The sequence below is a fragment of the Quercus robur genome, chromosome 11, assembly GCF_932294415.1.
Source record: "Quercus robur chromosome 11, dhQueRobu3.1, whole genome shotgun sequence".
Lineage (NCBI taxonomy): Eukaryota > Viridiplantae > Streptophyta > Magnoliopsida > Fagales > Fagaceae > Quercus > Quercus robur.
In genome coordinates this window covers 17,976,625-17,994,633 of record NC_065544.1, presented here as the reverse complement: position 1 = coordinate 17,994,633, position 18,009 = coordinate 17,976,625, and the positions used below count along the sequence as shown (strand labels likewise).

The following is an 18,009-nucleotide window of genomic DNA, read 5'->3' as shown; positions in this document are numbered from 1 at the left end:
TTTACCTCCAAACCGAAAAAAAATAACCAAGAGCCTTAGTTCAGCAATTAGGTTTAAATCTACTATCAACCACTTTTTATAACATTAGATTATAAAAATAAATAAATAAAAAGAAGTTACTCCATCCCATTTGATCATGATAACTTTTTATCAAGAAATAGATAATGATAATTTAGTAACAAATACATTCAATAAATTCAATTACTTGTAGGTAAAAAACTAAAGAAGTTTTTTTTTTTTTTTTTTTGAAGAACTAAAGAAATTATAAAATTATAATAATAATATGTAAGAAAATGCCAACTACCCTTGCATGTATTCTTGAATCAATCTATTAGCCTTTTATTTATTTTTTAATTTTTTTTATAGATAAAGAATCTATAGTCAATTTATCGCTAAAATTTAGTAAATTTTCCGGAGTATATATATGTTATGATTTGTGATACAGCATAGAAACTGTGAAGACTTTTGATAATTCATATATAGATATATATATGTATGTATGTATAAGTGGATTGGTCAAGATGCCCCTTGATAATACAATCCTTTATTTTCAAAAACCGATATTATGAGGTAGGCAGATAATATAAAAGCCATTGTTCCGCAACTATTTTTTAAAGGGCATGAATCTTTTGAATTTAAGATTGTATGAATTGGGTCTCGTGGAAAATTCGTATCCCCACTGCATTATATAATATCCCAATCCTAATCATATACAACTACACCCCATAAGAGTTTAATCATCTTAATTAGTTTCATACTAGTGTTGCATTTTGTGAATGCTAATTTGATAGTGCTATAGGGATTGAGTGCATCACCAATTTTATTCATATAATTTGTTATAAAAGATTAAAGGTTTTAGCAAATTATATTTAAGTCAAATGAAACAAAACGTACAATCTTACAAATGCAATTACAAATTGGATTTTACATTCGGGTGGCAATTAGTAAAATTTTCTTCTTAAGTAGGGGTTCATAGGAGGCTTTTCAAAATCTATAGACAAGTAAATATTTTAAATATGTAATTTGATTACTATAAAAAAAATTTGAAAAAAATAAATCAATCTAGATGTATAATAATAATATGCACAAAAAGCTCTATATGAGTGTATGTACCTTAATTAGTTCTAAAAAGTTATATAGTATCTTTTGACCTTTCTTTCTTCTTCTATATTAACAATTATTAAAATTTTGAGTTTATATTAAACCTACGAAAGCATGAAAGTGGTGGCCATAGAATTACCAAAAGGGGTAATAAAAAATGGGGTGAGAAGTAAATGACATAAGGTAACTTTTGTTTGAGTTTTCTAATTACAGAATGTGGGTCCGAAAGGAAAATTTTATAATGGGTTGTTGAAAGGTGATGACTCATCATTAGGATTGGTTTTGGGAGAGAGAATTTATGGAGGGTGGAGACTGGAGAGAGAGACAGAGGGGTTTGTCCTTTCGATAAGGGCCAAGGCTTAAAACTAAGGACCTTTTAATATTTGAGATTTTTTTGGCGGAGCTATTAATGAGCCAATTCCCCTCCACTCCTCAATCTCGTGAGATGTATAATTGCAGATGTATGTATAAATATTAAATATTGCGTTCAAAAACTATGAGATGCATGGGGTGAAGAAAAAGACCCATGAAATGCATGTATAACTTGATATAGGTTATTGATCAATATACTCTTTAATATTTAATTCTTTAATTTATTAACTTGATAGCAAGTTTGCAAGCCAACTTGTATTAGTTGTGATATATGTTATAATATTCTTCTAATACTCGGTCATTCTTATTTAAATAATTATAAATTTTCGTTTAAGAGCAAACTAGGTCAAATATAAGCTACTTAGGCAAGCAAGATCCACACACCAAAAAAAAAAAAAAAAAAAAAAATCACTTATAGGGCAACCTACTACAAAAAGCCAACCAGCAAAATAGGATTTACAACTCACATAAGGAGCCATTGAGCTTACATATGGTCAGGGTTGTTTTTGTCACCTTGTCATGTATTGTGTCTAAATTGACTTAGCTTTCTGACTTGGGTTCAGAATGGAGAGTCGAGCTTGCTCCTCCCACTTGCACTTGTTGGTATCAATGGCTATAAGGGTGTCTTGAAAGCTTTTAAAAGAACAAAAAGCCTTTGAAGGTAAACTAAAAGTCCACTAATAGTCTCTACTTGCCTTAACAATTCTTAGATTGGAGAGAGATAGAGAGAGAGAGAGAGAGTTTTATTTATGCTATCAATTAAACACATACACACACAAAAGAAGATTTATTGTATATAATATAACACAATATATCGTCTTAAGCAAAGAAGTAAATGTTGTATGTTGGTGAGTAGAGCAACTTTAGTTAATACTCCTATTGGTCGTGCCTTTATAGAGGCTTAAAGGAACATCTAAAATCCTCCTTCAATCAGTGACGATTGTCTTTAGTTAGTTGTTGGGTTTTGAGGTTATGACAAAATCAGGAGCAGTGGCTTTTCATGGGAGGTTGAGATAATTTGGTTGATGTTGATTTGGGTAAGTTAGTCAGCTAAATCTCCTTTAGTTTGCTTCTATGGGAGGATTGACACCTCTTGAAGCTACTAATTTTGAGGAATTATATCAATCGACATTAGTAGTAACAAACAAACATTTCATGTTGAGATGCAATTTAGATGAGATTTACTATAGATATAACAAATCATGAGTCAAGTCTGGTAATGTGGCTTGCATTGTCACTTAAGGGCTTATCAGGGTGGCTCTATAGTATAGGCAAATGAGGTGGTTGTCTAAAGCTCCCAGATAAAGAAAAGACCCCCAAATTTTAACCAATAGGGATATTTCTTTCATTGTAATAGTATTAATTAAGCCCAAATATTAGTCAATAAATAAAATAATATTTTTTATCAAATGAAAAAAAAGAAAAAAGAAGAGAAATATTATGTTTCAAAAGATTTTTCATAACATTTTTACAACAAATCCTAAATGACAAGTTGTTACTGGTTGTTATTAATAGGCAAAAAAGTAATTTCAATGGCGAGTTCAAAAATTAGAACCAGTAACAATTTAACACATAGAATTTTTTGTAAAAATATTGTGAATGTAGCACTTATATATATATAAGCAATACACAAAAAATATCACTACATTTTTTTATAGTAGTTGAGTTGGCAACTTTTACTAGTTTTCATCTAGATTTATTACTAACATAATTTTTTTACTTATCATTATCAATATGCTACATCAACAAATGTGAAAAGTTTTGTCCAAATTTTTTTGTGTCTATAAACTTTTTTTGCATCTAAAACAAGATAATAGAGTTTAAGACTTTTAAGTAATTTTTATTTAAAAAACATTTATTTAAATATATAAAAGGTCTTAATTTAGTTTTCATCTTAGGCTCCAAATGCATCAAACTGTGGGTTATACAGGTCTTGTAAGTGCTCAAAGCCCATTAACACAATAAGTTGGAGAGAGAGGAAGAAAGAGAAAGTGGTGAGGATTGCATGAATCCTCTTTAGCTAGCCAAATTGCGTTTCGAATGGGGGTTGGATTAGGTCTGGTCTAACCCAACTTAGTTCATTAATGATTCAAAACCCTAATAAATATAAGTCCTTTCTTCTAGCCCAATAGGAGTGTCCAAAGAATTTTTAAGCCCAGCCCAACGTTAAAGAACACATTTGTCATAGGAGTGTCCAAAGAATTTTTAGGCGCAGCCCAACGTGATTCCCAAGCCCTACCCAAAGAGGCCTATATTTGAACTAATTTTCCATGCCATTTTAGATGTTATTGAATTTGAAAGCTTAACGAGTCTCTTTCCCAACTGGTCAAATAACATTTAATTTGAAGCTTTTAGGGAAAATTACAACCATTTATGTTCCATCAGTCAAAGAATTTATATCTTTTATTTATGTTTCTAGTTTTCATGAGTCTTTCTAACTTAGTCTTGAAAATGTAATGTTTTGAATTATAATTTTGTTCTCCTATGCTCACTTAGAGTGTTATTCTAAGCAATTGTCTACGTTATTTGGCTTAAACAAATAAAAAAAGAGTGTTTTACAAAACTTTAACAAAGAAAAAAAAAATGCATTTTCATCATTTACCTATCAAACTCCTCTCACCCAGTTTTCTTTTTATTTTAAAAAAGAAAATTTTTTAGTGGGCTTGGAGAGAAAACACCCAGGTCCTACCATCATTTTTCTCTCTTCTCCTTTCAACCAAACACTTTTCAAAAAGTTTTCTCTTATCATTTTTTCTCATTTGTTTCCATCCTCTTTAAAATTCACTCTACCAAATACATCCTTATCCTTGAGTGGTCCTGTGAGTGTTGATTTTTGCTCTAATATTCATTGGTGGATTCCATTAAAGTGTCGATTATTTCTCTTATATTTGTTGGTGAATTCAGTTAGAGTAGCCAGCTTATCTATCCTTTTGAGAGAGAGAGAGAGAGAGAGAGAGAGAGAGAGAGAGAGAGAGAGAGAGAGAGAGAGAGAGAGAGAGAGAGAGAGAGTATTTTTTTTTGCTTATCCTAAGCATATATTTGTATCAACTTTCTTAACTTTCTCAATTTACTTGAATATAATTTTATATTCTTCTACATATTTTATGGCAAATTACGAGAAGGTACAAAATTACCACATTTCGTTAAAAGATTCCCAAACTTAAATTTAAAGTTGCTTTAAAAATTTATTTTAGAGGCCTTATACATGTCTCTATTTAAAAATCACGATCATCTATGACAGTTATGATTATTTATTTCTAACCTTTATTAGAAATAATAAAAAAAGTCATGATTATTTATGAAATGTTTACAAATTTTTTAAACAAACAAATTACATATAATGTAACAAAATTTGGGTCTTATATCTTCCAAACATGCTGTATCTCAAAGTAAAAATGATAGAGTTTCAATACAAAAGCAAATTAGTGTGACTCTGTCTATTCATCAAAAAAAAAAAATAAAAAAAATAGTGTATCTTAAAATTATGTATAAAATATAAACTTATAGATCATATAGTAAATAATATCTAATTAATACAAAATTTGACATGTGTATTAAAAGAGTAAAAAATATGTAATTTAACAATTAGATTTTCAAAATATGTAGTAATTTTTATTTTATTAAGTAAGGATGTAACCTAAAACTACAACTAATTTTGTAAGTAAATTTTGTCTAGTAGGTAAAAGAATGGTATACAATCATGTTAAGTGTGAACAAATTTAATTTTTTTTTTAAAGTAGTATTAATTAAAAAATTAAAAAAAAAACCCAAAACTCTAGCGTGGCACCCTCTAAAACACAAAAACATAGAAAACACTAACGTGGAACTATGCAGTTGATCGTTGATAGTTAAATTCATTTAAACGTCCCGTTGCCTGAAACAGAAAAACGAGGTGGCTGCTGCCATCCAGTTTCGTCAAAATTTGTGGGACCCACTTAAAGATGTCGAATTTGGATGGGTGCGATCGATTTCAGCGGGCGCTAATGGAGTGCCACCGCAAGATTCCGGCCGGACCGGCTCGTGAAGCGGCCTGCAAGCACCTGAACCGGGCTCTGGCTCAGTGCCTGGTCTCCCTGGCTTGCCCCGACGAGTCGGAGGCGGTTCGGAGCCTCTGCTCCAGCGGTGGGACCGGTCTCAAACGGACCCAATGCCAACAGGCCCAGCTCTCTCTCTCACTCTGCCTCTCCTCTCTTCAACAACAATAACAATGTAATGTTTTGAGCTGGCGTGTGCTTCTTGGAAATGCTGATTTTTGTCTTAGGATTTCACTTTCTTGTATGTTTTCGATTTTGTTAATATAAATAATAAAAAATAGGTTTTATTTTTTTTTAAGATAAATATATTTTCAGATTTAACGGTCCTAGAATGCACACGATAGCTGATATATTACAAACACATTGCTTGGCACAAAGTTTCCTTCAATCCTTGGGAGTTGGGTCAAAAGCTGCTTATAATTTATGCTAATACACCATTGTTGAATGTTAACAAAGAGAGAGAACAATGATCATAGAGAGAAAGAGGATTATTCTCTCCATTTCACGATCAAATTTTATGTTTTGGGTCAAAGTTTTAAATGACGTGGTAGTCTGTACACTTAGATTTGTGAAATATGATCCGAACTATGAAATGGGCATAACTTGAAATGGGAGACTATTGTTTTTCATAGAGAAGAAAGAGGAAGAAAGTTATGTGAAGATAATTTAGCTTAATAAGAAGTGATTCAAGATTTCCCCAATTAAATTGAAAACAAATCATACTACACACATCATGGTCATAAATACATCGCAGATCATACAACCAATTAGGATATTACTTGTGGGTTTTAGTTAACACAACTAGTAAAGTCTCTGATAGTTGAATAAAAGATTTGGGATTCAATCACTGTCTACACCAAAAATTGATTGGTATCTTGGTCTGATGATAAAGAACTATCATCAAGAGTGGGCGTTATAGGTTGAAACTCTTTTAAAAAAAATTGATTTGCTTCTCCAAAAAAAAAAAAAAAAAAAAGGTTGGCATATTACAGGTAGGAATGTCACACTCACATTCTGTGCAGCCAACCTTCCCACTGTCATGTCGAGAAGAGTAGTCAATGTTAGGGCCAATAGGGATAATCTCAAATGGATCCATTGTAGGTTGGCTTTCACAATAATGCTGCTTGATGTGTTCCATGTTCACCAGTGCTGCTCATGCCTGGGATTTGGAAAATGTCTCTAGTCTAAAAGGAGTAAGATAGACCACAGAATATACAAAAAAGATTTGGATATTCCTGTATCAGTTTCTTGTGAACTGCATAAACCCGTGTTATTGAATTTGTAAGTTACAACAATTTGAGCCATAAAAGAAACAAAGAAAAAGCCCCAATGTCAATGTGTCTATCATGGGGAGAAATTAAATTTGTTCAAACCAAAGCTGAAATTCTGGGATAAAGCTTACTTATCCAAAAAACTACTGGTCTTAAGCCAAGGTGCAAATAAACTAAAGCTGAAATGATTTCATTTTTATAATTCTATTGTTACAACAAGGAGAAGGGCGGTTTTAAGTCCTGGTTTTTTCTTAAAAAAGAGATTGGACAATGCCACTGAACTACAAGGCTCTCTTGACTAAAGTTGAAAAGATTTTAAGACTTCAGAAACTATGATTGCCTTCCATTTTCTTTACAATCAAATGAAATGAAGCATTGGTTTAGAAAATCAAGTTTATTTATAAAATAATTGACACATACGACCATTTCAATTGAAAATGCAATTATGGCAAGCAATTTTAATGATGTTCAGATGGTGCTACAGAATGACTTAACTGTTCTAAGCCTGAAGATTTTACTGGCTTGTTTGTGGCAGAAACAAAATTGCGACGAAATTACAATCCTAAGTGAGTACCTAGTTTTGCTCTTTGCTCACTCTGTGATTGCAATTTCAAACATTTGTTTTTAAACCTCAGAAATGTGAAAAGGATAAAGCACTTGTAAGTTTCACCTTCTATTGAATTAAACCTCAGACCAAGCCTTTTACATATCCTGGGGTCAGGTTTAGCTCCTGGTTCCTCTGTACCTGAAGTAGGAAAAACCCATCCCATATGCTCATCAGTTTCCTTTGTTCTTTTCCACTTGGATTTAACTGATTGAGCAACAAACAGACAGTATTGATTTGGTCATAAGATTTTGATTCCACCTCTTTGGAACATACTAAAAGATTTGCTGACCATGAAACTGATGGCTTTGCAAGTCCTTTTTCTTCAAGCATGCAAGGCACCTGAAAGTTCAAAGGCAAGCATGATATATACAGATAATACCTTCCAACTTCTGCTGGAAATATACAGCTTAAATATCGTGAAGTAACGTTATAGAATGTTGAAGCAGTTCTGATGAAAGTACCAGAATCTGATGTCTCATCCATTGCAGATTGAGCCACATATGAAATAAAGGGCAGAAGAATCCATAATTTAAGGAATTTAGCATTACTTCCAGCAGTAAATACAGTCAAAATTATAGAAACATTTAACTATGGCTAGAGTAGCATAACTAATTAATGTATCTGAGAAGGCTGAAAAGTTATATTATAGGGAAAAAATAAAACTAAAAATACAAAATTACAAGCATGCAACCAACAATTAATTCCAAAGGAAGAGGAGTGATGGATAAGAATCACAGGCTTAAAACAGTAATTGGCAATGGAGCTCCACAAAATATATAATAAGAATCACTGGCTTGTCATGCTGGTAGGCTTCAGAGCTTTTAATTTATCAACAGTAGGAAAAGGATCAACGATTGAAACTTGCTATAGCTTCTCAGCTTTTCAACACAAATAAATTCACCAATCTTGATTAAACAATGACTGCTAACCAATGCCTTTTGAGATCCTCTCAGACAAGTTAGAAGCAAGAGCATGGTTGTTGCTTTCGTAACATGCAGTCATAAATGCTGCAGAAGTCACAGAATCCACATTACTGTCCTTATTTAATAATCTATGAAAGAACAAAGCTGCTATACCCACTTTCCTTTCACTACAAAGCTTCCTGACCAAGGTATTAACTGATCGGATCCAGAGCTTTTTGTCTAGCTTTTCTAATATGATTTTGGCAGTGTCAGAATTATATATTTTGCAATACTCATAAGCCAATTTTAGCCGAGTAGCTTCACAAGGGGATAGGCCCTTGTCTATCTTGATGTCATATAACCTGCTACCGTGTACCACTTGTAGTCTAGCATGCCTGTATTTTACCTCTTAAAGAAAATGGATATCGTCATTCCATATTCCACATTTTATATTTCCTTTTTTGATTTTAACTAACAAAACTTTGACATGCATTTCCCTCTTAAACAATTCCTTTCACATCTTTTCACTCTTTTTTTTTGGTTGGCAGCATAAAAGAAAATCATTATTGGGTGCCTAACGTTTGACAAAGACTGTTTCTTCTTATACCGGAGGTAGAAGTAAGTCACACCAGAGGACATAAGTACATAATAAGAAAACAAAAAAGGAAAAATGCAGAAGTAGAAGTAAATTACAAGGCTTGAAAGTAAAGCCCGTAGGAAAGTTGACTACTTTTCTGTACCAATTACAAGGCTTAGTTTGTTCATTTTCCAAACCATTGCTCTTTCCTGTCAAAGCCTAGATCCTACTGAGAAAAAGTAGGACTGGGAGGGATCGGGATATCCATGGTCCCTTCCAACATCAGCAGAACCTTCTTTATTGAAGGACGGAGTGATGGCTCATCTTGAATGCACCAAAGTGCCACTTTAACCATTCTCTCCAAATGTCTCTTGTCAACCTCTCCATCATTGACTAGTTTACCTAGCTCACCAATCTCAAAGCAATGCCATGCCCATTCTTCAAGGATAGCTTCTTCCTTAGGAAGATTAGTGTCCGCATTCTTTCTACAACATAATAATCTCCAACAACACGACTCCAAAGCTATAGCCATCTACTTTGATTGTCATTGGCGTCTTTTGATGCCACTCTAGTGCAACATATCCCCTTGTGCCTCTGATGTCTGTAAAGGTTTTTGTCTAATTTGGCTTCAACAACTTTGCCAATCCAAAGTCAGAGATTTTTGCACACCTGTATTCATCCATGAGTATGTTTTGAGGTTTTATGTCACAATGAACGATCTGTGGCATACACACTTCATGGAGATAAAGAATTCCTCTAGCTACATTGCAAGCAATTTCCACTCTTTCATTCCAACAAGGTTGTTTTTCTAGTGTGAATAGTATATCTACAAGTGACCCATTACTCATGTACTCATATACCAAAAGCCTATTGGGTCCATCATGGCAATACCTGAGTAGACGAACTTCGTTCTTGTGATGTGTTCTCCCAATAACTTTCATCTTAGTCTGAAACTATCTTTCATGTTCAGCCAAAAACTTGTCTAGTCTTTTGACAGCTACAACCTTCTGGCCATTCCCTATTGTTCCTTTATAAACTATCCCAAACACTCCTTGACCAAGCTCTTCCTTGAAGTCATCTGTAACTTTCTCAAGTTCTAAAAAAGTAAATGATTGTGGAGTAATATCCTCAATTAATACAATGTTTCCATTATTAGATATGCTTTTATATGCCCAAACATGCTTTCTGTAAATTGCAACTCCAGAAATTGCCAACACAATGAATGCAAAAGCAAGTAGTGAAACACTGATAATTAGGATCTCCACATGAAGCTCTTTCTTGCTGGTGGGTTCTTTCTTGCTAGTGGTTTGAGATATACCTGCCTTAATAAGGGCTAAATTTGTTTCACTTTGAATTCTTCTCCCAAATCTCAAAGGAAGCCTTTGTTTTTTGCATTCTCCATTTTTGAACAGCACAGCTTCACAGTTACAGTCTGCTAAACATGCTGTTTTGCAATCCGCTTCAGTTAGCAATAACAAAGCAGAAAAGTTAACATTTTCCCATGTGGTATTAGGAACTGCTACTATGTAATATCCCATGCTTCTGTCTCTACAACTTTCTGTAGTGAAATATCTTTCACAATCTGAAGTCCTTTTGTTTTGGTTAACAAATGCAAATCCAGGAAGACAACTGCAATCAAAATCTTGATGTTTTGTTACACTAAATCCATTAAGGCCACATGTACCTATAGGGTCACACTTATCAATATTAGATGACCATAGGACTGACCAATTACCATTCTGAATTAAATTGTATGAGTATAGTCTCAATATCCCATCAGCATCATTACTCATTATGTAGACTCTATCTTTCCTTGGATATCCTCCTTGAGTCAGATCGTTGAGGTATGTGCCAGTGGAATTGAGTAGGTAGAGATGACCATCATCATCAAGGTGTAGTGTCACATTACCTCCATTTCCATGTGTAGAACTCCAGTAAGCATATTTTCAGGCAGGAGTGTGGTTCCCACTGCATACAGCCTAAATATTCCTGTTGATTGATCAGATTCTGAAACACTAGAATATAATGTAAAGTCTGAGAGATGCTGAGTGGCTAAGAAGGTATCAGTTGGGTGTTCAAAACTTTGCCATATTGTATTGTTATCGGAATTGAAGACAACAAATTTGCCTGAATCAAGCATGGATGCTGATGTTACACCTTCAGGAAAAGTGGTAATGTTTGTCTGTGTTTTGTGCAGATTGCAGAACTATATTTCCATCAATTGTGAAACTCAATTTGACATCAGCAGGAACTGGAGGATTGTCTCTGTTGGCTGTCCAGAATACTGTCTTTTGAGGAATCCCAGCAAGAAAAACTCCTACAGCATAGCCATTTCCTTGCTTGTAGAAACCAAAGGTATATAGACCAGAGTTTGATGGCCTTGAAGAGTTGGTGGTAGGTGTTAACAAAGAACCTGGCTTCACAATAGATTTCCCTTGTTGAGCTTCTGCTATGAAAATTGATGAGAAAAATGGAAGAAAGAAGATAGTTTCCGTAGTGGAGAATAGGTCTCCTTGTGTTTTCCTTGAAACGAAAAATGAGCAATGACTTTCAGGAATTAAGAATAAAATCCACTACCATATATATTTAATAAAACAAGCAATGGGTGGATATATTATTTATCTCATATTATTAGAATTTTTCTTCCCTGGAATTCTCTTATTAGACTTGGAATATATGAAGACCAAATGTCTGCCTAACTTCTTTGAATCTCTGACTTACTGCTAAACGTGGCTGAGTTATGTATGGTATTGTAAGGGGTTCATTTTTTTAAGTGTGTGGTTATTGAAATTTCTTTCTTGTGGAGCAAAATAAGGAGTGGTTTATGGTGGGGTTAAAAATTTCCAATTGTCTGGTAATTGAAAGGAAACATTTTTTTTATCCTTGTTGGTCATTAAAAGAGAGTAATTTTGAGTCAACTGTGGAATGGATCAATGGAGTAAGGAGAAGTGGTTATGGCATTGTCAAGGGTTTAGCTCTTTTTTTTCCTAACTGTTTGGGCTATTGAAAGGAATCATGTAAGCATATATATTTTTTCTTTTTGCTCCTTATAAAATGATAATCATTGAGTTAATGGAGATTTGGTGCTCTAAGAATAGATATGAGTAATGCCTATGAATTGGGTGAGCTGGCCTTTTTTGCAAGCTGTTTTGGTATGCATGGGTTTTGGTGGCAGGCCAAATAACATGTTCATGGAACTGTGTCTTAAACAATTTTGATCAATGGTAGTCTAACTCAGATAATACAACCTTGCAGGGGTCTTAGTACTTACCTGTGTGTGCCAATGTGCTGTCTTGTAAGTTAATGCAAGGTGAGAAGATGAAGTTTTGTAAACAACAACCATCTAATTCTTGGGTGTGGAAGGATATTCTGCAAGCAGACACCTTCCTATTGGCCAAGGTAAATGGAGAGTGGGCACAGGAATACAGATTCCTCTTCTACAACCTGTCTGGTTTCAGGTTAAGAGTGGTTACAGTCATACACTTGCAATATGAAGTTACTGTCTACTGTGGTCTATCTTACTCAGTGATACTTGTAAGTGGAATGAAGACTTGAGACACATTCGTGACCAAAATACTGCTAAGGAAATTTTATCCATACACCTCAATATTTGAATGGTGGGCTGAAATTTTTTAGTGCACCTGGTATATTATTATTACACCTTCTCACATGAACTTGAGACCCACATTTATTGGAGAGAGAGAGAGGTCTAATACTCCGGTGTATTACATAATAGCGCCAACTTAACCCTCCCATCCCTACATTACCCACATATCATGGATGTATAAGTCTCCTTTGTTGGAACCAGGCCAAGAATAACAGCTTCATCAAAAAGCTTCTTGCTTTCTTTTAATCTTCTTTGCCTACAAAAGGCAGCAATCAATGTACATCGGGCCCAACTTTGACCATCTTATTGAAAAACACCAAGACTTGCTTTGTACCTGCCCGCTTGCTTGTAGTGCTCAGATATGAGGATTATACGTAACTCTATCAGCTTGCAGTCCACGACGAAAACCCTTCTTAAGCAACTTAAAAGCCTCGTGAACTCTTCCCTTTTTGCAGAGGCCATCAATAACTGCATTATATGTACAGATATTAGGAGTGGAACCTTCATTGTTCATTACGTTCATCAACTCATATGCTCTTTCTAAACTCCCTGCTTTACAGTGTCCATCAATGAGAGTATGTGTCAGTATTGGGAAGCAATTCCTGTTTTTTCATTCTGCTCAAGAACATATCAGCACCGTTCAAGTTGTCTCTTTGCAACACCCACCGATCATTGTTGTATACGTGTGAACATTAGGCGTTTAAATGTCACTCTGCTTAAGAAATCGTAAAAAAGCCTTCTCAGTCCATCCCTTCTTGCAAAGCCCATCAATCAATGCTGTATGGGTGTAAACATTAGGTTTCTAAAGAGGTGCCCCTATTGGTTGTTGGGTCTGACCAACCACTTGTTGAGCTTGACCTGCCATTTCTTACCATTTCCTCCAACATTCAAACGCTTGCTCAGTGCTGCCCTTCTTGCACTGTTGCACACCCTATGAATCAAAGATGTGAAATTAATCACATTTAGCATCAAACCCATCGCAATCATCTTATCAAAATACCAACACACCTTATTTGCAAAACCCTTCTTGCAAAACGCGTTGATAACTAATGTCAAGGTCGCATTATCTACAACAAATTCTCTCCCAGGCATTTCACTCAGTCATCTATGATCTATCAACTTCTAACTACAACAATAAGGAGACACCCTTCTCTCGCACATTTCATCGAACATGTTCTCCGCATATTCAACCAAACCGATTTCGTACCCATATCAAATAACACAATTGAAAAAATGAGTACTCAGCGCTAACCGCTGATTTTGCATCTCGATAACCACATCAACAGCCTGCTTAATCAATCAGTAAAAACCCTTACCATACACTGCATCACTTCATAGGCTCTCCCCATATTTCCATTACCAATCAATGCCACTGCACACATTATGTAAAGCTGCATAAAATGGCTAAACTTGGCAATACCCAATTGCCCAGAAGAAGAAACTCAAGGCCACCATCGAACCCACCTCGCTAGCAAGCAATGCAACAACTGTAATGCCACGTTCATGAATCATGAGTCAAAGAATCAGCATTTAGCTGAAGATTAAGGTTTGGAGGTGACATGGTCACGTGGGATTGTTCGTAGTAAGAGCCACAGACCAATGAACAAACAGTTCTAATAAGTGAATGAGAGGTTGATGGTGAAGTGGGTTGTGTTGGTGCAAAGGTTCATGTGGGTACGTCAACGTGTAGTGTTCTGACTTCTGAGAGTGAAGAGGGGTGAAATGGGGATTAGTGTTGCTGCTGCTGATACTGATACTGCTACTGCTACTGATAGTTTCTGTTGAAGCCTTGAAGGCAGGAGGAGAGGGAAAATACTCTCCCCATAGTTTACAATTACATTCAATTTTTTTTTTTCCTTCACAATTAAACATAGACATAAAAGAGTTGCCATCATTCCCTAGAAAATGAGTCTGTGAGACTGACTTTGTGTTGTGTTTTGTAGGAAAAAACATGGCCAAATATCACTATTTGCCGAAATATTGAGCAATCTATCACTGATCGTGAACCATTTTGAAGAATATCACTGTTTTGAAACTTGAGTTTTACATGTAACTCAAGTTTAAGGCCATCAAGTTCTATAAAAATATGACATGGTAGCACACAATGATCTAGCATTTTGTAATTAAAAAGTCATTTAAAACCTGAGTTTATAAAACTCAAGTTCCAAGGACGGACTCAAGATTTTGAGTTAGGGGGCCAGAGTACAAGTTAAAAAAAAAAATCATGAAACCATTGCCCACAATCTAAATAATTTCTAAAACATTCATTTGTATAACTATGATAATTGCGTAAATTTTCTCAATCAACCCCAAAATACACTCACATTAGTCTATGTATTATTGTACAAAAATACCATTGTGCTATAGAGCATTAGCATTGGAGAATGCTAATGCCAAATGTGAGGAATATTTGGCATTTCAAGCCCCAAAATGTATTGCATCAGGAAATGCTATTGCTAAGTATTGCAAATTTTTTTGCAATAGTGCTACAGTGGAAATGCTATTGCTAAGTATTGCAAATTTCTTTGCAATAGTGCTACATTGCAATTCTATCTTTAGAATTGCACTGTAGCACAATTCTAAAAAAAAAAAACTAATATTTTATTGTGATGGTGATTGAGAGAAAGAAAGAATAAATGATGGTGATTGGAGGAGATATTATTTTATTGTGTAGATATATTATTTTACTGAGTAGAATAGGAAAATAAAAGTTTGGGATGCTGGAAATATTGTAAAATGAGATGGTATAATTGATAAAATAGTTTTTTGGGATGGTAAAACAGAATAGAGTAGCATTTCCTTATGCTAATGCTTTAATAATATAATTTTGCAAAATACATTGGTGCTACAGTAATTGTGTAAATTTACACGTAGCATAAATGTATTTTTGCACAATGATACATAAATAATGCGAGTGTATTTTGGACAAATTTGGGGTCTTATGTTATTTTACAATTGATGCAAATGCTAAATCAATGTAAAATTGTAGGGAAAGGGGCTCAAAAGTTTTGAAAGAGGGGGCCTAAATATAAAATTGTAAAAAATATACCTGTCGAGTTCGCTCTAATATAGAACTCGAGTTCTGTCTAAATTTTAATGTAGAACTTGAGTTCTATGTAAATAAAGTACTATTAGGTGACTCGAAATTTTGAAACCCTACAAACATCCTACAAACCTTGAAATTCTAATTGGTCATTGAAGCATAGATGAGATGGTGATGTGAGAGACGCAAAAAGATTTTTATTTAGTGTTATTTATGTTTGCAAGTCAATTGTATTTTTATGTTTTAGATCCTAGTAGTTTATTAGGCCATTAGTATTTTAATTTGGAAGCAAGGTTATTTTTTGTAATAAGGCAACTAGGGTTTCCTATGCCAATTAGAACTAGGATTTAGCAATTTTTTTATAAACAACATATTATACTCCTTGTGGAGATAGTTGATATTGTGATGAATGAAAAAATAGTCATTTGGTCTCTCTTTGGTCTAGTGCTGACTCCAAGTCTGCATTAAGTGCCAACTTATAGTGATTTCCCTATTTGGTGCTGACTTTTAGGTCATATCCTCTTATTTCCTATTGTTTTGGTTGTCTTGCGTCTGATGGAATGTGTGAAATTAAATTTAGAAAACTTTATTTTTTTTTCCTTGAAAAGAAGGGGAAAAGTAAGATTTTGTTATATCGTATTACCAGCATCCCAATTAGAGCCAAAATGGGAGTGAGATCCTTCAACCAAATGAGGTCCCGCTCAAAGAAAAAGCTTCAAAACAACAATCATTCATATATTCAGAAAACAGAACCATGGATCAAGTTCTAAAATTTTTTTTGAAACAAACCAAAGTAGAATGACAAGTCCATAAGGAAACAACTCAAGAACATTTTACTAGCAGAGACTTGCAAGAATTGGTATTCTTAACTGTTATCAACTCAACGATGAACCATAACAAAGAATTAAAAGCTGAATCTTTGCCATCCTCATCATTAGAAGTGGTCGTCTTCCTAATTTATCTGTCAAGATTACACTCACAATACTTGCTGGTCGGAATCTACAAAATAATGGTTGCATGTTTGGGAAATGTATCAAGAAGAATCATGCATTCACTTACAATTATAAATTTATAATCAACTAAGTACCTTCACAGGGGCCACTGATAAAGTCCCAATGCTTCTTGAAAAACCTATAATAAACCAAAGCTCAGAATCTTTCTCTTTTACTCCCCCCACCCTCCTAGGTTGTGAAAAAAAATATCATCGGTTAGATGAAACAATTATTGAACCAGCGAAACAAAGATGAAAGAAGCTTACAATCATTACTAAAGTGAGAGTGAGAATGAAGGCTACGGGCAAAACAATCATTGTTAAAGTGGAACTTGAGTTTATAAAACTTGAGTTTTGTATTACACGGAACTTGATTTTTATAAACTCGAGTTTCACGTGTCTCATTTTCATTTTTGGAATTCCATGACACTGGGTGCCACTATGGATTTCATTAATAGAACTCAAGTTTCATGAACTCGAGTTATAAAATAGTGGTATTCTCTTAATTATTTCACGAACGATGGTATATTGCTATATATTTCAGCAAATAGTGGTATATTGCCATTTTTGCTGTGTTTGGTATTACTGTTACATATTCGTTTAGAAACAGCTTATCTAAGTTTTTGCTGAAGATGTGCTAAAGTATACTTGTACCTTGAAAATTTTTGAAAAAGTGAGAAAATGTGGGAAAAAAATGAGGTTTTAAAAAGTTGTATATCTAGATTTATATATTACTAAAAACTGAAGCGTAGAATTTATTGTTGCTACGCTCCTATTGAGCCACATTACCAGCCACGTCATTCATTTATTTTTTATATTTTATTTTCTCTATTTAAACTTTTCTCCCCCCTATTTAAAAAAAAATAAAACTCTTCTTTTCTCTATTAGTTCACATATCTACTGTTGTACTTATTCCAACTTTTCCCTTTCATTTTTGCCTCTTTATCTCCCCACTACTTCACCGTTATACTTCATTCCTCTTTTTTATATTTTGATTCTTCTTCTACCCATTTTATTTTGTATAAATTTGATATTATTTTCCCATTTAATCTATATTTTTCCCACAAATAAACTGTGAGTACTCTCTCTCTCTCTCTCGGTGAATTTTTGTTCTTTCTTATAACTCTAATTAAGGTTGATGGTTTTTTTTTTTTTTTAGTATGTGTTTTGGTATTTTGTGTGTGTGTGTGTGTTTTTTTTTTTTTTTTTTTTTGATATCCCATCAGAAAGTCTTCTCTTTCCCTTTTATAGATTTGGTTGAATTTTAGTTTGGGTTAATACTTAGTTTTTTTTTTTGGAAATAGGAATTTGAATATGCCTACCAATTGTTTGAGTAATAAATTATTATAAAGCCTATTATTTATTCCATTAGTTTCATTTTAATTTTAGCTAAGATAACATTGTAATTTTGTAATGAGTTTTGATTATTATGATAATTTCCTTATTCCTTAGGAGATGAGAAATTTGAATAATAAATTTGAAATTGATAAAATTTAGTTGTATA

The 18,009-nt window shown here is 33.8% G+C and overlaps 1 protein-coding gene and 3 pseudogenes across 1 annotated transcript; 1 reads left to right on the top strand and 3 right to left on the bottom strand.

Annotated features, from left to right (window-relative positions):
• Window positions 1-5,276: 5,276 nt before the first annotated feature.
• Window positions 5,277-5,811, top strand: LOC126705742 (uncharacterized). The gene has a single exon (XM_050404915.1). It carries the CDS (start codon window positions 5,415-5,417, stop codon window positions 5,676-5,678), a length of 264 nt encoding a protein of 87 aa, XP_050260872.1. The 5' UTR covers window positions 5,277-5,414; the 3' UTR covers window positions 5,679-5,811.
• A 3,078-nt stretch (window positions 5,812-8,889) lies between these two features.
• LOC126704786 (G-type lectin S-receptor-like serine/threonine-protein kinase LECRK4) lies at window positions 8,890-12,207 on the bottom strand (annotated as a pseudogene).
• Window positions 12,208-12,441: 234 nt separating this feature from the next.
• LOC126704785 (pentatricopeptide repeat-containing protein At4g19890-like) lies at window positions 12,442-13,273 on the bottom strand (annotated as a pseudogene).
• Window positions 12,442-14,134, bottom strand: LOC126704784 (pentatricopeptide repeat-containing protein At4g19890-like; annotated as a pseudogene).
• Window positions 14,135-18,009: the final 3,875 nt, after the last annotated feature.